Below are 19359 nucleotides of genomic sequence, written 5' to 3'. Positions count from 1 at the left end.
TTGTTAATAGCACTGTGCTTGCTATTACAGCTTATTTCCAAATTTAATTTCACAAACTATATGATACAAATCTTGCACAGCTTCTACAATTTCACTGTATTTCACAAAAAACGATATCGCCGTAATGGCAAAAATTGAACTAACATGAATCTAATTGCTTGGCAGTCCCCAGCAAAACAGAGAAGCTATTAGGAACCCACCAGCTTCAGTTGAAGAGAATAGAAATTAACACAAAAACTACAAGTCACCTCAACCAAATTGCAAGCAGAACTACAACGTAGTCTGAGCTGCAGATACCATGTCTAAAGCTTTCATAAAGAAAGCATATGTCAAGGCATCTTCCTGAAGCTTTTCAAACCTGTGCAGCCAAGTAAAGTGATGTTAGATAATGGAAGAAAAGATGATGTTGGCAATGAGAGGTATGATCAGTCTAGCAACAGCCCGGATTACTTCCAAAGACTCTCTCATGCTACGTTTCTAGAGGACAGCCTCATGGAAGTTTATTCAACCCCCAGCCACTTTGACTAATGAGGGGCCCTAAATTGGTCTTGCTATATAGATATATCCAGATGAAGATAAAGGTTTAGTATCACTTCTTTAAAAATATTACCCTCCCTAGCTTCATTTCTGCAAAAAGTAATTGTGGTTATATGGCTTGTCCTTTCAGCCGATGTCCCAGCTTTGTTATTCCTCTCTCAAACCTACAACGTCTAAGCCTCTGCACCTCATCGTAAAGCTGAAAATGGAAGAAAAGAACCTCTAATGGATTGATAAGACAGTTCCTCGTCATTGTGTTAACTTTCCCATCATTCATCTAACCAAAATTGAAACTGAAGATAAAAGTCAGAAAATACCACGTATAATAGAGTTCGCTAAGAGTTCACTCCTAGTTTGTACAAATAAAGTAGATACCCTGAGAGAGGGCCAAAAAAAAAAAAATCCAGACCTAATGAGTTTTAAGAATCGATACAAGGCCAAAAAGCATTTGCTTTATTAGTAACTAAGCTTGTATGAAAAAGCAAGGTTGTGGAAGGGACTCATAATCTTTTGAGATTGGTTTTTCTTGAAGAAATCAGTTTTTCTTGATACCATTTGAGATTGGTTGGGCCTGCAACACCACTGCCAAAACCCAATTACAAATCCCCAAAGTATTCTCATCCCAATTACTGCTCTAATTGATGGTTTGTATGCTTGTGGATGCTGCATGATAATACTTCTAGATCGCAGAGGAAAGAATAAAGGGTAAGTACCTTCCAGACTTTGAAAAGTGCCCTGCACCAAGTTCACATTTGAACAACAGCAGATTATTATCAGTTTTTGTATCTCTCAACTTTGCTACGTATTTCGCAGCTTCAGAATACATAACCCGTGGATCTGTCACAACATGAAAAGGTATCATCAGGACCAGGAGAAGAGTTTCCCCCCCCCCCCCCCCCACCAGAAAAAAAAAAAACCCCACCCTAAAGGGAAAAAAAAATACCAGGAGAAGAGATTCTGCTAAATCACTCTAGATTCTCCATAATGCAAGTTAAATACAAAAAATATGGCAGTGAAGGATAATTTAAAAGAGAAGATAAAAATCCACGATTATTGCGTCAGATAAAATAAACTTTCAAATATATGACAGGTGCTGATAATTATTGAATCAAACTGTATCTTTCATGTTATCCTCTCACAGTAATGGATCCCAAGATCAGACAGGTATCTAATTGTAAGTTGTAACTCGTAAACAAAACCATGACATAAGAACATAACACAAATACTGTACTAAAGATCTGCAATAAGGCTTTCCATTGCAAGAGATAATTCCAACAACTCACAGCCATCAAGTATTTCATCCCTCCTCGCAAATTCCTCAAAAGCATGCAACAAAAGATTTCACCAGCAGAATGATTTTAATATGCAACTGACTAGCTGACTTACCATTACCTTTCTCACGAGCCTCATTTTTTTTACTTTTTCCACAATTTCTATTTTCATGCAAATAGTTTAGTTTCCAAAGGACAAATTCAAACTCTTACCTGAGTTGACCTAAATGGATGATAAGCAAGAATGGGCATTCACTAGACTTAAGATTGCGGTAAGCAGCAACCAGGAAGGAAAGAAAAACATATTCTACTAATGTTTTAAGCTTAAAATTTAGGAGCATGCACAATTCTGAATGTGCAAGACATAACTCTCTCGCAAGGCATATCTCAATGTCCTTGACAATTTACAGATTTAACCAAAACAAATTGCCAAAGAGCCATTAACTTCATTGTCACAAATGCCACATTCCAATTTTCAAGTAGAGACCACTGTTACATGCAAGGATAATGCCATCTGTGACTGAATTTTAATTATTTAAGCCCCCGACCAGTGTTGGGTTTTGATTATGTATGTCCTAAGACTTGAAACTAATATGTTGCATTTGATGGTTACACATACCATTCAAACCAGCAGTAACAAGAATTGCAGGATAATTTTGTGCCTTCACCTGTTCAGCAGGAGACAGACTTAGTTCAAAAGCTAGTGTAAAACAAACAGAAATCAGCTAAAGAAAAGGTTACCTTAGCAGAATGAAAGACCATAAAGAAAATTATACAAGAAAAAGGAAAAGAAAAGCAGTTTGTTACTGACATTATCAACAGGGGAATATGACTTCATATAAAAGTAAAACTCTTCTTTGCGAGGATCACCCCATTCCTGCAACAATTCAAGCGACTTTCTTAGTTCAAAAATACAAACTGCACAAACATCAAATCTCAAACTTCAAATAGAAAATGAGATCGCGCTTGATTAAAAAGTTAAAATTTTGCAATGGGAATAAAATACTAAAACAGAAGTGTTGAATAAGGTCCACGATAGACCTGATGGGAAGACAATTTTGGTGGAACTAGTTCAGGAGTTTCAGAATAAATCTCAATTGTAGCGTTACAATTATTATTACATCAAGTAAATTCCTATCCGGATACCCAGCAGAAGACGGGAAACGTCAGTCCTGGACCTAACTTATCCTAGTCGTAGACTCCAAAGATCGGTTATGTACATACAAATGCAACACGTAATTGAATCAGATAAAGAATCTATACTTTCTCAGAACAGGCTCAGCAATTTGATTTGTCATACTTCCAAGATACTTAATGATTACAAAAGATCTCTTTTCAATGTCAACCTCATAAAGAAGGGACATCCTTTCATAGGAAGGTAGAAAACCGGTATAAGAAAAAACTTGCAAAGTTAAATAAAAGGATATAAGCAAGAGAGGGGTTTAAAGGACCTTCTTGTCAAGGAATAATGGAGTAAAACAAGATAGAATTTAGAGGCTTAGATTGTTTTCTAGCCTAGTTTTCAACCTAAATTAAGGAATCAGAAATGCTTAGACATGTATGACAGTCAAAATATGGCTACTTTAAGCTATAGATGAACATACTGGTTCTCACACAGAGCATCATTCGGAAATTCCAGGAGACGATATCAGTTAATAGAATATAACAGAACCACACTCTAATTGGTTTTCCATTTCCATAAAGGATATAATTGACAAGCAAGGCTGGAATATACAAGCTTAGGATAGAATCTATGAAATCTAATAACTTGTTATAAGTTGTACACGCAGACATCCAATAAAAATGTAGATGTTTGTCTACACCTGTATAATAGTTCCATCATTTTGGACAATGTGTCATTGGCCCATGGACATGTTTTAAATTAGCCATCCATAAGGAAATATTTGGATAGGCTATTTAGCATATGATATAAATCAGAAATATCAGCCAATATATATGAAGATGATGCTTATTGTGTACCAGATCTGGTAGACTTATGCTTTTGCCACTTACCCAATAATCAGATAACTACATCTTTTTTCTTTGGCAGGAAACTTAGATTGAAGTAAGAGCCTAGAGACCATGACAGCCATACTTTTCTGGTAATATCTCTACCATGTATAAACTCACGTAGGATATTCAAGAGGCATGCAATGACTTACTTTTGACGACCATAATTTTGGGAGAACTAAGCAATCAATGCATGTGCGAAATCTTTCCAGAAACTAAAGAACTTGTGCTCAAGAACAAGATCTGGACATGTACTCGCTGCTTAGCATGAATTCTAGATTTCTTTCAAGTAAATCAAGCTTAAAAATGTCCACAGTGTTTTTATTCCTTTTAACTATAATGTTAACTTATTCTGAGTTAAAAAACAGTTAGTGCCGAACGCCATTTTTTCTTTTCAATACTCAAGGACAAAGGCAATTGCTTGTGATTCTTTTAGCATCAGTTTTAGGTATAAACTTCCTCATGTACATCTCAAAAAGCTAAAACCAACTAAAAACAGGTCAACAAAACAAAAAAGTGTTGCACGTGGAGGCTTTAGAAAAATCCCAGCAATATAACACTTAAACAAAAGTCAAATAACCAGTGCCAACATGACTAAAGTAGTTATTAAGAGAATTCCTTTTGTCCAACTTCTTTCACTTCACTTTTCTTAAACCCTCTTGAGACCCTGTACTGCAAGAACTGTACATTGGATACGTTTTTTGTCATTTTATACACAAATGGACAGGGAAAGCCTTTCTCTCACTGAAGGGAACGTAAATTCTTCCTTCTGATATGTGTATGCATGTATGACAGCAAAAAAACGATGTGACCTCACCAGTATTCCATATTCAATGCATTAAAGCTATTTCATAAACTTACCATCCTTAAAGAAATACTACATGATTGATGCTTCAACGAAGAAACAACGCATCCGCATGATGAAATAAATAGAAAAAGAAGGAGAGTAATCAAATCAGTGTCTCAGTTAGGGCTATCTTATTCAAGCAAACACAACTGGTATTCAAAATGTAGGCCTAGATTATACATGCTTGCAAGGAAAGAAACTTCATCTCAGAAACTCATTAACTTCCTTTATCTGTGTGGACATTATATTAACGGGAATACCAAATGCCTCTATATCAGATATAATCTCTATTTGTTATCTTGACATTATAACATCAAATAATAATAATGTAACTTGATCCACATCAAAACCCTAAGTACCAGAGAAATTATTACATATAATTCCAGGCCAGTTAAGTTGAATAATACTGAATACAAAGTCATGAACCCTAATTAAAATAAAGGCCACACTCCATAAAATTTTGGAACTGCAACTTCAGCTTTTTCACAACGGCCACTATACCATGTAACATTCTTATAAGAACTAACCTCCCACTCTGATGTCGTAAGAGGGATGGTTGGATCCAGCATTGTGGTTACAATATCTACAAAAGGAACTCCAGCAAAAGCAGCCTTGAATAAATCAGGCCTCATATTAAGAACAGCACCAATTAGCAAACCACCTGCACTTCTTCCATTGATGCATAATTTTTCCTTCGTGCAATATTTCTTCTCTATTAAATATTCTGCACAAGCTATAAAATCTGTAAAAGTATCTTTCTTCTTCAACAGTTTCCCATTTTCATACCACTGCCTCCCCATATCTCCCCCTCCACGAACATGAGCAATTGCATAAATGAAACCCCTGTCTAACAAAGATAACCTTGACACCTTGAAGCTGGGATCTATACATACCTGTTCGAAAATGAGATATGTCATCAACAATCTCAAAACTTTCCATTGTAGATTATGAAATATTAGATTATGAAAAGTCCTATCAAATTATTATTAATATAATTGTTGTCAACAGAAAGTTTTACAAACTTTCATGGATGAAAAGTAAACAAATTCATGCATGAAACATTTGGATTAAAATTTTAGAAAACAAAAGCAACTGCAACCTAACAGAAAAAACTCAAATGCATAGATAAGACAAGGCAAACATGACTATCATGGCACCACATGATTTCAGTTACTCTCTTACAAGATAAATTTCACGACTTGAAAAGTAGTAGTACACTACAGTGTGCAAGTTGAGTCTTATGCCTTACATAAGATGAAAGTTAGAGGAAGGGAAGAAAACATCCATAGAGATAGAATTAGATTGAATGACCAAACAATGATGTAATGCTAGAAGTTTTAACCACATGCACATGAGAAGATGAAGACAGTCACGTTCATGTCCATGCTTCGTAGAGATGGGACAGTAAATCATCTTTAAATGTTTTACATTGAAAATAATCATCTTTAAATGTTTTGAATAGAAAAGCCCTACTATGCTGGAAAATAAACACTCCATATGATGTATGCATTCAGACGTAACGCCTATGTTTTCTTCCAAGATATTTTTATCACAAAACAGCATATATTCCCCTTCACATCGAATAGAAAGTTTGTATTAATGTTATGTTACCTCATATGAACCATAGCCATAAAGGAGAAGTGGATCAGACCCATCAAGCTTCACAGAATTTTTTCTGTAGACAACTGATATAGGAACTTGAGTGCCATCAGAGGCAGTAGCCCATTGCCTTTCAGTCACATAATTCGATACATCAAAACCTCCTAACACCTGTTTCAGATACCAACAAGAGACAATTGTAGTAATTTTAGGAGAAAAACTAAATGATTTTCAACTATGGAGATTACAACAATACTTGAAGGCTCATAGCTCATTGCAACGAGAAATAACAAATAATTGATAAGTATCTTAATCTAATTTTCCAGCAAAAATAGGTAAAAGTCAACTAATGTGCTCAATCAGGATTCATCCAGTAAAAGATTCATGGAAGGATTTTTCAAAGCAATTGCAATAGGATTAACCCATGCATATGCATAGCCTATGGATCACCAAATGAATGTAACAGATACTCCAAAACAAATATGGACGAAAGCAAGAAAAGTAATGAGAAATAATCAACATCAGTATAGCTTAATAAAATCATAAGAGGATATAAGCACTAATTTTAAACACACGCAGTTTGTCATGGCACTGGTTGAATTTTTGAGCAATTGTACAGTGTTCACTCAATGTTTTCCAGAATCGCTTTATAAGAACATAAAATAGGTAACAAAAACTTTTTGTAGAGCAGAAGGTAGCAATAAAGTTGGAATATAAGGAATGCAGATCCTAGAGCATGAAGGTAGAAAAGAGAACAAATTCCATGGAAGCATCTCACTCAAATATGTATATCTGAGCACCATATACGCCCAAAACCAGTGTACATTTACCCCCTTTTGGGAAAACTTTGTAGTGAAATTAAACGAGTCTTATTCAACCTTCCATATTGACTTTTTAATTTGGACATCTCACTGTTTTAAGCTTTTGAGAAGACAGAAAACACGCCAATGAAATTAAAGGAAACCAGGCACTAAAATAGAGATTTCTCAGAAGTTGAATGGCTAGGAGATAAAATGAGAATCAAACTTTTCTGCATCATCTAGTTGTTCACCAAAGCCAATGAAGAAACAATTGCATATTCAAATACAACAGGAAAAGCACACTCCTAGGAAAAAATAAACCTAGAAAAGTAAACAGTTTGAATCACACAAAGAAGAAGAAGATCAAGAGTTAACTTACAGTTTCACTCTTTTTCAGAACTGATACTCCAGTGTTCATATCATAATCATATACAGAGAGTGGTGTCCTCAAGGAACTATATACGAACCGTAAAATGCTGGAACAAAATTGTGATTCCTCTGGATCTATATAATACACAGGATCCGCCAAATCAACAGTTCTACCACCTTGAAGCCTTTCAAGTGGCTCTCCAACAGTTGGAAGGTGATATGTAGTTAATTTCACCAAACCGTTTTCACGCTCATAGACAGCAAGATGATCACTAAAAAGTTGTATGTCTTGGATCTTTATACTAATAAGCACAATTACAGGAAAATGCTTTAGACCAGGAACTTAAACAAATGTTATATACAAATAAACATTTCAATTCACTGCAATTTCTCTACTAACTAATAAATGAAAGAGTATGAGAAGGACTACTCGTAATTATAGCTCTGTCAAACTTTAAATACACAGAGATCTCTCTTTTGCTATGAGAAAGATGAGGTGAAGCGCCCAAAGCACAAAAGCATATTGAAACTAAATGGCAAACATAACAGATAACTCAACCTGTGTCAGCACAAGAATTGAGTTAATACTGCTCAAAAATTTGTCTAAATTATAAAAATGGTGCAAATACTCAATGAAACTTTACAGAAACTTTTACAAGTGCTTTACAAATGTTACGGGACCTTCATAGAGAAAAGCCAAATGTTTTTCCAGAAAAATACAAAAGTTAATGAAAAGTTAATTCAACACAATAGAACATCTTACGTTTGCCCATGTAAGATCTGAAATACCTAAAAAAAATGATCCCTTAGTTTCGGTATTTATACAGTGAAATGAGAAGATGCTGACGGGTTCATCCTTTGCCTTGTACTCAGAATGAGAAGTCCCACAAATGTCTCAATAGGTGATAAAAAGAGACAATAAAAATGAAAAACTTGCAATATTACCTTGGTCTATGTGGAAGAAGAACTGTGATTGCAGATGGATTATCAACAGGGCATGCAAATAATTCTGAATTGAAACATTCATCTGTTCTCCTTTTAATGAAGAAATGATTTCCTCTATGACTAACTGATGTGTCAATACCAACCACACGAGGAGTCACGACTGTCAGCCCATTTTCAGGTTTGGAAGTGTCAAGATAAAAAACAAATCTTGTAATTTTACTCTCTGATGAGACGAATAAATATTTCTTGCTCTCGGATGCTTCAAGATCTAGTGAAAACATGTCATCCTTTTCATGATAAAGGCAAGAGTCAGCTGACTGGTCTGTTCCCAACTTATGCAACCAAACCTAGAATGCCAAAAAAATGTGTAAATATGCATGGTTTTGGATAGAGTAGAAAATGTTGTGCAGCAATTCTCTTTGCAGTTACTAAACCGTACTAAGTTGTCTTCCAAAATATGCCAGGGAAGTAATCCGTAGTCCAACACTAACAAAATAAAAAAGATCAGCAAGTCTTGTTAAGAAAGGTATGTAGCAACATCAAATCCTACAATTGCACAATATTTTGTCTTCAACAATTATCAGATGCGCAAATCATTTTCAAGCCAAAAGTAGTATTTTGAACTTAGCATCCCAAAAGGTTCAGAACAAATGTACTCGACCACTGGACAATCATGGAATACTTTAGCTTTCTTTGGTTCTGGAGCTTAAACTGATTAAAGCACAAACATAGTTTTCCTAAATTCATTAAGCAAAGAACAAGAATAAAGAAAGGAGAATCTTCTATTACAGGAAAAAAACAAAAAAATAACCACTGAATCCAGTGGGAGTAGTTGACAGCCTCAACAAAAACAAACTGGATAGGCAAAACTCCTAATCATTTTCAAAAAAAATAAGTGACTGGACAAAGAAATGGACCACGTAAATCAGGCTTACACTCTGGAAATCATATTGGTCTCACAAATGAGAAAAGACAAACTAAGTATCACCATCCTTAAGCGTTTCAAGCATGCAGCTCCAAGTTAAACCTTGTACCTTGTCAGGCCGGAGGATCTCATCCATGGTGACGTAAACTATGGCTTCATCGCCAGCCCACTCAATATAGCTTGTCATACGCTGTAAAGGCTTTCCTATTGGTGCTCCTGACTCAGCATCAATGATGTAAACAGTATAGATTTCATCTCCTTTAGTGTCTTCAGCATATGCGACTAACTTGTTATTTGGACTGACCTAAAAAGAAGAGTAATACAAGTAAGACTAAAAGAGAAAGTAAAATGGACCAAAACTGCTCTTTCTTGCAATGAGAAGACACTCTTACTTTAAATTGACCAATATTGTAATACTTGTGCTCTTTAGCTTTGAGATTCTCATCGAGGATAATATGCTCCGGAGGAGCATCTGGTCCAGCTGGCATAGTATCATAAACTGACAGTGGAGCTCCATCATTAGGTGCAAGGCGCCGACAATGCTGGCTATATTCCTTTCCCTCCAATGTTCTTTCATAGTAGTAATAAGGCCCTCTTCGAACAGGAGCAGTTATGTCATCTTCCTTGATGTGTCCTCTTATCTCAGCATAGATTTGATCCTGTAATTGTTTAGTCCCTGAAACAAAAACTCAACTACATGAGTATATCTATTTCACAAAAGAGGCAGATTCTTTATTTTATATCCCAGTGGTTACATATTGTATCCCCATTAGCCATTCAATCTTGTATCAATCACGATTCACTTAAAAGCTTACTATTAATTTCATTCCTGGTTCATCGACAGATAATTCCACATAAATCACTTCAAGAACCATTAAATAGTGTATTTTACTTCCGCATGAATATACATACCCTCTCAGTCAGGCTGAGTTTGGTTATCTATCAGAACTAATATTATTTTAGTACTTGAGGATTCTATTAAATTCAATTTTAAGCAACGAAACCCCTTCCAAACATTACAACTGACATGAGTAACAATAGCACTTTTGCTCCTGAATATGATCATATGGAGATAATAGGCCCAAAGTTATTAACTCAAATACAATGCTATTTACAATCCTCTCTATAATTAACTAATTAGGTAACGCCTTTCATCTTCACTCTGACAAATGTAGAAATGATTAATCCTTAAAAATTAAAAAAAAATGAATATCAACTGAAAGAAGAACAAAAACTAAACATGAGTCAAATTTGAGTCATACCCAGTCAAGCTTTTCCCAAAACAGCAAAATAACACCAAATAGATTCATGAATTATTAACAAAATGAACGAACCAGACATGACGAATTCGGTATAAGCATTCTCCTGGTGGAGATAACCGAGGACCTCAGGGTCGGATCGAGAGTCATCGCGGAGCCAATAGTAGTTATCGACTCTGACGTCTCCGAACATCTCCATTTCGTGCCTCACCTTCTTCGCCACAGGCACCGGCACCGGCGCCGGCGATGCCGAGGAAGAAGTAACAGTCGTAATGGATGTAGTAACCGTCATCGCTGGTGAGTGTGATGGCGGAAAGACCGGAGCAGGAGGAGAAGAAAGAAATGAGAAGGGAAATTTTGGGAAGTCATGCTTATATAGTAGTGAAGATCGTCCGGTGGGCAGTGGATTTGCTTGGCGGAGGGAACGTAGCATAGTTTTCTTTTTTTTTAATTTGCAATCTATTTTTGGAAGAAATGCAGTTTTAGACTTTTAGTCCTAATATTCAACACCTATGAGATTTTAGTCCCTAGAGTTTGAGCAAAAATAAATCTAGTTTCCAATGGTCGTCCCCTATACCATTTTAGTATCTAAAGTTTCCTTTTTTTCCAAAAAAAAAAAAAGCAAATCTAGTCCCTAATATTTCTAATTTAAAGCAAATTTAAGACACTTGATGAATTTAGAATAATTTTTAATAGATCTAATCACGTTTTAGTCGCATGTTTGTTAAATTAAATTTTCATAAAGAAAGGAAAACAATGATGAACTTAAAAGAATGAAATAACTCACTTGATGGCAATAATCCACTAAACAAGAAAACAGAGGGGAAAAAAAGAAATATGTCAAAGTATATACAAAAATCTAATGCTAGTTTTTTTTTTTTTGGTATCAGTATGGATAGAGAGTGAATAAATTATGAATCGATGAACTAGGTTCTCCGCCTAGTTCCAATGATGTAGGTTGTGTTTGGATCGGGTGTTTTAGCATAAAACAGTTTTTGTAGTCAAAATACAAAAAGTAGTCAACTATCTAATTTCAAAAGACTACAGTGGGCAGTGTTGGCAACGGCACCGTTTTGGGGTAAGAAGACTAAAACTTGTTTTTCCTTCTGTTAACACTATTCGACTTTGTCTCATTTCTTCGTACAGCTGAGCTAAGAACGCAGCTAAGGAAGCTGCAAATCTCCTTCCTCCCAATTTCTTAAAGTTGCGACTGCTAACTTTTAACAAACTAGAATCTGTTTCTGCCATACTGGGAGCACATCACCGGAGGGACTAATTTGCGGACTCTTCCAACTTGAAGTCGAGGCGCTGTACAAGAGCTTGCTACACTGCAGAGCTGCAAAACATATTAGACACTGTAGAGCTGAACATTGCCGAGCAGGCAACTCAATCAAATGTTCGGTTCGGAAGCTAGAGTGGGCAGTGTAGATTATTGCTGAAATGGTGAGCTGCTGCTTCCACGATTTTGGTCGGTACTTCATCCCTTGATTATGCTTCCAAGTTAGTCAGTTTGTTGAGTTTGGGGATTTTCGTACACATTAGGGCTACAGTAACATGATTTCCAATCGGCTAAATTGAACTGCGTCTATGCATTTACTCTGTTTCCGTCGATTTAAAAATAGCAAGGATGAAACTGGGTAATATTGTGCTTGATATGCGTCTTCAATTTGATTCACTGATTTTGAATTCCTCCACCGGTTCTAGAAATTGGTTATGAACAGCAACCGTAATTGAACTTTTTTGCTGCTTCTTTGATTTGTGATTGGACGGTGCTGATGATTGTGTGAGTTGCACATTGACGAGCTACAGAAGTAGAACAATGATAGATGACTTCTAATAATAAGCATAATTGACCCTCATCAGTGCTAGAATTTGTCTTTGTGAAATTGGCCAATTGCATAACAGCAGGCTTCATTGGATTTGGATGCTCCTATCTTATTTGTACTTGGTTTTTGCAACATTGTCTTTGTTGGTTACCTTATTTAATATTGTATCTTTAATGCCGCCTAATTTCCTTCTGACCGATGGTGTCTTCTTCCCAAAATTACGACCAAACAGTTAGCTAATTGCATGTAGTAGTACTTTTTATCACCAGAGGTTGTTATGGTTGAAATGTTGTGTTGGAGGAAAATTGAACCATGTTCTTATTAAATGCTCGACCAATTTCGATTTTAATTGCTGGCTGTTCAAGTACTTGTTGATCTGCCCTCCGAATCTTCAATATGTCATCATTTGTCTATGTTTATGTGCTTGCTGCGTCTCCACTTCGATGTTGCTTATGCATGGGATGCTTGTTTTGCCCTGTATTAGTGAATATTTGTACTCCTCTGCTCATGCTTTGCCTTTAACCTCTGCAGCCTAGTTTAAGCAATCGTTGTGCGTTATCTTTGTTTATTGCTTGTTGTTGGAGAGATAAGATTGTACATGGTTGTTCTACTGATTTTTCAGCTTGTACTGGTTCCCCTTTACTTATTTTTCTACAGTTATAAACAACTTTTTGAGGTATTATGAAGCTTGGAAACTGGTTTAATCAGACCAGCTCATAAAACTATTATTGCTGTCTTTTTTCTGTATTTTTTAAGAGATTATATACAGGGGAACTGGTTTATTGGTTCCATCTTGTCGTCGTATTTCTGTGTCTTGGTTGTTGAGTAATTTTTTAAAGTTTGGGAACCTTATGTAGTACCATTTTATGTAAGTGCTGCGGCTGCAGCGATTGTCTAGTCCTTTGAGCGGGCCGTTTGGAGCTACATGCCCCTGGTGACTCGGCGTGCTTGAAAGGGTAAGGAGAACTTGTTGTTGGTCTAATTCTTGTGCAAAATGTCGATTCAATGAACTTTAGGATTGTATTTTTTACATATACTTCACAGCTTTGCGAAGAAGTAGGGGATTCAGCAATTGTTCTTCATTGTCGGGTCCGAGAGAAAACGATTTGCAACTTTGCATCACTAACTACTTCAAGGTTAGTTAGAATTGATAGGCCTTTGTACTAGGCAGCCTTTCGACTGATGCAGGTCAGACTTTAGCGGTTTTTTGACCCTGTTCGTCCATTTTTTCTGGTTTCTGTCTCCTAAAGAAAAGTAAGATGAGTCGACCTAAAGGGAAGTATCCACAACGTAACACTTTCACGACAGAACATGAAATTGCCTTTGCCGAACATCTTCTGCATATGCATAGGAATGGAGAAATATCGTCTCATAACATCAAGAGTCATGTCATCCCCGAGGTTAATAAGATGCTCAGTGAGACGTTCGGTACTCCATTTCCCCGCAACACTATTCGGGGGAAGTACTATGCCCTTTAGAGCCTGACTAGACTTTACATTTCATTCAAGAAGCGGGGCACTGGTATGGGTTGGGACTCAACCAACTACACCTTCATGATGGACAATGAACGGTGGAGCCAGCTAGTTCAGATCTGCTTACTAGCGTTTTTCTTACTTTATTGCCATTCAAAATTATTCTATCCCCCTCCCCCCCAGTTAAATGATTTTCTCTTCTCCCTTTGAAGTGGTTGTATATCTCCTGAATATTTGTGTATGTTGTAATCGAGTCTGCATTTTTTAAGTTTATGTTACAGCTTTGCATGAATCTAACTACTTCTGTTTTGTTTTCAAGGTGAACAAGGGGTACGCCAGATTTTACGATCGCTCATGCCTCGTCTTCCATTTGCTCAAAGAAGTTTTCATGAATCAAGGGGCGACTGGGGATTTTAGCGCTGGGTATGGAGTATCGCCCCCCAACTCGGTCAACGAGTTGGAAATGGAGAATGCTGCTAGACGTGGGCGGGAAAAGGGGGTTGTGGATGTTGATTCATCCGAGGAAGAAGTTCCCCTGGAGCCGACAACTCGGAAAGGGAAAGAGAAAGTGAAGAAGGGCAAAGGAAAGCACAAATTGGGTGACATGTCGACTGATTCCTTCTTCTCACCATCCTCCCCCCAATTCCAACAGTACGTTCGTACCCTAGACAACATTGAGACATATTTGAGCTGTAAAAATAGCAGCAGCATGAGTGGTTCAGTCTCATCATCGTCGAAGAGTAAAAATCCTCCTATAGATGCCGATGAGGAGCTAAAAGCTGCCATGGTCGATCTCTGCGCTCTTCATTTGGACATAAATGTGCACTTGAAATGGCCGATCTCATCCGGTCCAAAGAGAAGCGTATCATTTGGAAGATAGACGTTGACCGTCTTGCATTTGTGAGACATTGAGGGTTCTTTCCCCCCTTATAGAGTCTCATAGCATCCGAGTTCCGGTCTTGGCAGCCTGCTTTGTTATCTTTATGTCCCCGAACGTCCATTTTTATTGAACTTTTATTGTCGATAGATGTAGTTTGAACTTGGAAATTTTGCGGCAGATTTAAGTTTGTACCTCGAATGAGTTTATTATTTTTTCTGATATTTAATAATTCCATTCTAAATAGCATCGAGGCTTTAACTCTAGCTAAATTCGCTGCTTATTTATTTTCTTATGTGCATATGCTGCTGTTGAAGTTGTGTAAGCAGGATAGTTAAAATAGTCTGCGGGATGGATTTGAATTATTAGTACTTGTTTTGTTCATCCTAAGAGCGGCAATTCTAATTCTTCAGTCGGACCTAGTTCTAAGCCTTCATCGCACAACTATCATGCCGTTTGTTGCATACCTATAAGAAATAGCAGCATTTAAGTTCAATAATACATTATATACGAGCTTGGAAACTTGTAAATGATAAGTGGATATTTTATGTATTTTTAGTATATTTTATTAATTAGTTTTGGTGTGTTTTATCTAGTTTTATAGTTAATTAACTAGGGGTTTGGTCAAGATATCTATTTTACGATTTAATTGGCAAAAATTGCATTTATATAGATTTTAACGGAAAGAACTTCATGTTTTTGTAGGTTTAAGGAATCAATCATCAGTTGAAGTGAATTGAGAAGAAAATTGGATGATAATTGATGAATTGAAATGGTTTAAAGAACGCATGAAGTACAAAACATTCAATTGAGGGAATTCAAGTAAAGACAGTTTCGACATATCTTGGTATTTTGACTATATCTCGAGCTGTAATGATCGGATCAAGGTGATCTTGGTACCATTTTGAAGCTAAGAGATATATCTACATTTGGTATGAAGATATCAAAGTCCAATTTAGCCGTTTTCTTGGTCGAAAAGTCGAAACACAGAAACTTATCTGGATGGTCGAAATCTGAAGCCCAGAATTGACAGTCTATGGTATTTCGACCATATCTCCGTCCCAGCATTGGAACGCTAATTCAAAGGGTTACAATTTTTATGTTTTGCATAACAGCCAGTTTGGTGGCTATCATAGAGAAAATTGCAGTTGAAGTGAGGTCAAAAGTGAAAACATGTATGGCAGCTGAATTTCTGCAATTTGTTCAGCCATTTTTCTCATCTTCATACTACTTTCCAGCTAGAGTTGGAAAGAAAACGCAAGTTACACATGTTTTTTATGTACAAAGGAAGAAAAATAGCTTATTGTCAAGTCAAAAATATACGGTAGAATCAAGAGGTTGGAATTTTGTTTTGTTGACTTGGTTAACACCAGATTTAGAGAATCAAAGGGGAGAAGAAAAATATGGTAGGTGAATGGAGGATATCAAAATTTTAGGATAAAAACTGAGGCTGGTCATATTCTCTTTAGCTAGCAATTTTTGCAGGAGTTTGGAGAGTGCAAGAATTACCACAAAAATGTAGTTCTTCCATTTCCGTAGTGTAGGATAGTTTAGCTAGTTAGTTCATCATTCTTGTATATTAGCTAGATTAGGATGAAGATGGAGATAAAGAAGGAGGAGTTGAAACTCAAGTAACATGGGTTATCTCTTCTCCAACTCTTTATCTTTTGTATTAGATTGTTAAGTATGGTTAATATACAACTTTTGGATTTTATGTTTATTATGTATTTCTAAAGTTAATGCCTAGAGTATGGATGAACTTTCTATATTTTGTTAGTGATGTTTATTTGATTATTTGGTGATATTATTTTGAGCAAGTTATTTATCACTTTTGATATTCTAATCATAATCACAAAAATGTAGTTCTTCCATTTCTGTAGTGTAGGATAGTTTAGCTAGTTAGTTCATCATTCTTGTATATTAGCTAGATTAGGATGAAGATGGAGATGAAGAAGGAGGAGTTGAAACTCAAGTGACATGGGTTATCTCCTCTCCAACTCTTTATCTTTTTTATTGGATTCTTAAGTATGGTTAATATACAACTTTTGAATTTTATGTTTATTATGTATTTCTAAAGTTAATGCCTAGAGTATGGATGAACTTTCTATATTTTGTTAGTGATGTTTATTTGGTTATTTGGTGATATTATTTTGAGCAAGTTATTTATCACTTTTGATATTCTAATCATAATTAACTGACCATTAATTGTGATTATTTAAGGTGTTAAATTTGCAATAAGAATTGGAATTTAATACTAGTTCAAGGAAGTGATAAACATAGGGAGTTCACTCACGAAAGTAGAGATGCACCTATGTGGTTTAAATGACTTGTTTCATATAATTTTATAGAAGAAATGAGTTTGTAGGTAATATCATAACCACGAGAGTAGGTATGACTTAGTTACAAGTATAGTTGATTCACTATGGGAGTAGTTTTCAAATACATTAAGAAATTACGTCATAACTAGCCAAGATAATAACATTAACTTAACCGGTAACTTCATTTGCAAGAGTAGTAAGGAATTCCATATCTTTAGGAGTTTTCTAGTGTTACTTTCATAAATTTTTATATTTGTGGTAGTCTAAATAATAAAGGAGTTTGAAAAATACCGGTAATTGCGATTTTCTCTGTGGGATCGACCCTTAATACCCTATACTCGCTCACGATTCGTATACTTACGATAAATCGCGTGTGGGATAGTTATGAATTATAAATGTAAAACTTGATTGTGAATGAGCTAATTGTATATGTATACCCCGCGCACGTCAAGTATTTTTTGTATTTTTTTTTATGTTTGAGTTATATATTCTTCTTGACTAAACTTGTTTTTGAGTTATTTTGAAAACATGTTTAGGGGATCAAGGAGAGTAGAAAATATGGGGAGACAATGCATGAGAAGTGTAAGATCGACAATGGATAGTTACCAAGTGCAAAACTCCTTTAATAGAGGTAACCAAGAAATTACCGAAGGTATGTCTTTTGAAGATGAGCAAAAGAGGAATGCTAATGTTTTTAATTCTAATAATATGATTTGTGACTTGTGTGGGATTATCATTCTACTCATACATGTATGCAAGCACAAAATGTAGATTATTATGATGAATTAGGGCATTACAATCCTTGTTTTGATCAATATGGTGCTAATTGGGATAACTCTTCTACTTATGGTTGGAATAATCAATGTACTTATAGTGATTTTTCATGTTTTTATGATTATCCACCCAAATGTGTCCAATATGAAGCAAAACCATCTTGGGAATTGGCAATAGAAAGATTAGCTAATGCATCTTTACCTTGTGAATTAGAAAGTGAACCATTAGCTAATGATTCTAATGCATCTTGGGAGCTAGCTGTAGAAAATTCTTCTAATCAATTTGATTTAGCCATAGAAAAACTAGCAAATGCAACCTCCAACTGTTTTGATAGGGTTGATGAAATATTAGATGAATTAACTTCTCACTTTGGTAGAATACAAGACCAATTATATGCATTATGTGAAGTTATTTCCTCTAATGATATGCAAAATGACCCTATTATGAATGGTGGGAATGTTGTATGTAACAATGGATTAAATTTTGATCAAAATGATGAATCTAACTGGTGTTTCAATGAGGAAATGTCCATTTCATAGGATAGTACCTTTGGAGCTAACATTGAATCGCAAGAGGCGAGCCTTAACGACTCATTTTTCATCCCTCTTGAGAAACGTGTTAATTGTATAGGTTCTAAAGGTATTATAGCCCAAGAAAGCTATGTAGATGTTCCTTTGGTGAGTACTCAAGGGGTGTATGTTCAAGGTAATATCTACGATACACTTGAGTTAGATAAGCTACTTTCACTTCTTATATCATTAGAACACGTGACTCATGTGATCGAGTCATCTTTTAATGATACACCACGTCCAAAAATGTTGGATTATTCGTTAACTAAACCTCCTTGAAAAATGAGGTGAAATAATCAAGCTAATGACTATAAAAAAGGCGCTTGTTGGGAGGCAACCCAATGTTTTGGCTATTTATGTTATTCTGGTGTGATTTCATATTTAAATTATGTGTTTGAGTGATTTTATTATTTTTCATTTGTCTCTCATTTTTCAATTTTAGATGGTATTACTAATGGATTTCAATGGAACTCATGAAGTTGTGGAGATAAGTGGACAATTACTAGTGAAATTCATGCTTTGACACTTCAATCGCAACAATAGGGGAGTATTACTTTCTTTATCTTAATTTTTCTTTTTACACATTGAGGACAATGTGCATGTTAAGTGTGGGGGGAAGAATTGAGATTATATATATTGTATGTGATTGACTTGTTGGTTGTAAATATTGGACATGTGTTAAAATTCAAAAAATTTTCAAAATCTTGTCCAAATTTGCGAATTTGCCCCAAAAAATTTCAAAATTTTCAATTTTATCCAAGAGGGTAACAAATTCTTTACCATTAATAGTTCAAATTTTTTCTACATTTGAGATAAATATATGTGCTTTGAAAACTTCTTTTCTCGTTTAACTTGGAAATGACTATTATGTGATTATAATTTGTGCATTTGTAGGAAAATATATCTTGTAAAATGGAGAAAATTATGCTTTTTTTTTGCATAGTTAATGAAATTTCTTCTC

General features: G+C 35.5%; 1 protein-coding gene and 1 long non-coding RNA gene across 3 annotated transcripts; one reads left to right on the top strand and one right to left on the bottom strand.

Moving 5' to 3' along the window:
* Positions 1 to 11003, bottom strand: LOC113719015 (uncharacterized). 2 transcript variants are annotated; one of them, XM_027243990.2, is made up of 11 exons: positions 10638 to 11002; positions 9696 to 9979; positions 9413 to 9607; positions 8379 to 8725; positions 7444 to 7735; positions 6277 to 6435; positions 5193 to 5558; positions 2620 to 2685; positions 2428 to 2476; positions 1251 to 1374; positions 1 to 358 (listed from the first exon to the last, which is right to left on the bottom strand). In XM_027243990.2, exons 1-11 carry the CDS (start codon positions 10993 to 10995, stop codon positions 271 to 273), a joined length of 2328 nt encoding a protein of 775 aa, XP_027099791.2. In that variant the 5' UTR covers positions 10996 to 11002; the 3' UTR covers positions 1 to 270. The 2 variants fall into 2 exon arrangements, 1 of the variants encoding a protein (XP_027099791.2); XR_003454709.2 differs by lacking the exon at positions 2428 to 2476 and having other exon boundaries at positions 10638 to 11003.
* A 518-nt stretch (positions 11004 to 11521) lies between these two features.
* LOC140021746 (uncharacterized) lies at positions 11522 to 14931 on the top strand. Its single transcript, XR_011825693.1, has 2 exons — positions 11522 to 12030; positions 14180 to 14931. It is a non-coding gene; the product is annotated as an uncharacterized lncRNA (long non-coding RNA).
* The last annotated feature ends 4428 nt before the right edge of the window (positions 14932 to 19359 follow it).

The sequence above is a fragment of the Coffea arabica genome, chromosome 11e (genome assembly GCF_036785885.1).
Source record: "Coffea arabica cultivar ET-39 chromosome 11e, Coffea Arabica ET-39 HiFi, whole genome shotgun sequence".
NCBI classification, from domain to species: domain Eukaryota; kingdom Viridiplantae; phylum Streptophyta; class Magnoliopsida; order Gentianales; family Rubiaceae; genus Coffea; species Coffea arabica.
This window is presented reverse-complemented; position numbering and strand designations above follow the sequence as displayed.

Excerpts from the sequence above, each read along its gene's own strand:
- LOC113719015 (XM_027243990.2), bottom strand. The coding sequence starts at position 10,995 with ATGCTACGTTCCCTCCGCCAAGCAAATCCACTGCCCACCGGACGATCT. Across the intron at positions 6,436-7,443 it reads TTCTGAAAAAGAGTGAAACT|GTGTTAGGAGGTTTTGATGT; the intron begins GTAAGTTAACTC and ends TATCTGAAACAG. Across the intron at positions 1,375-2,427 it reads TGTTACTGCTGGTTTGAATG|ATCCACGGGTTATGTATTCT; the intron begins GTATGTGTAACC and ends ATGTTGTGACAG.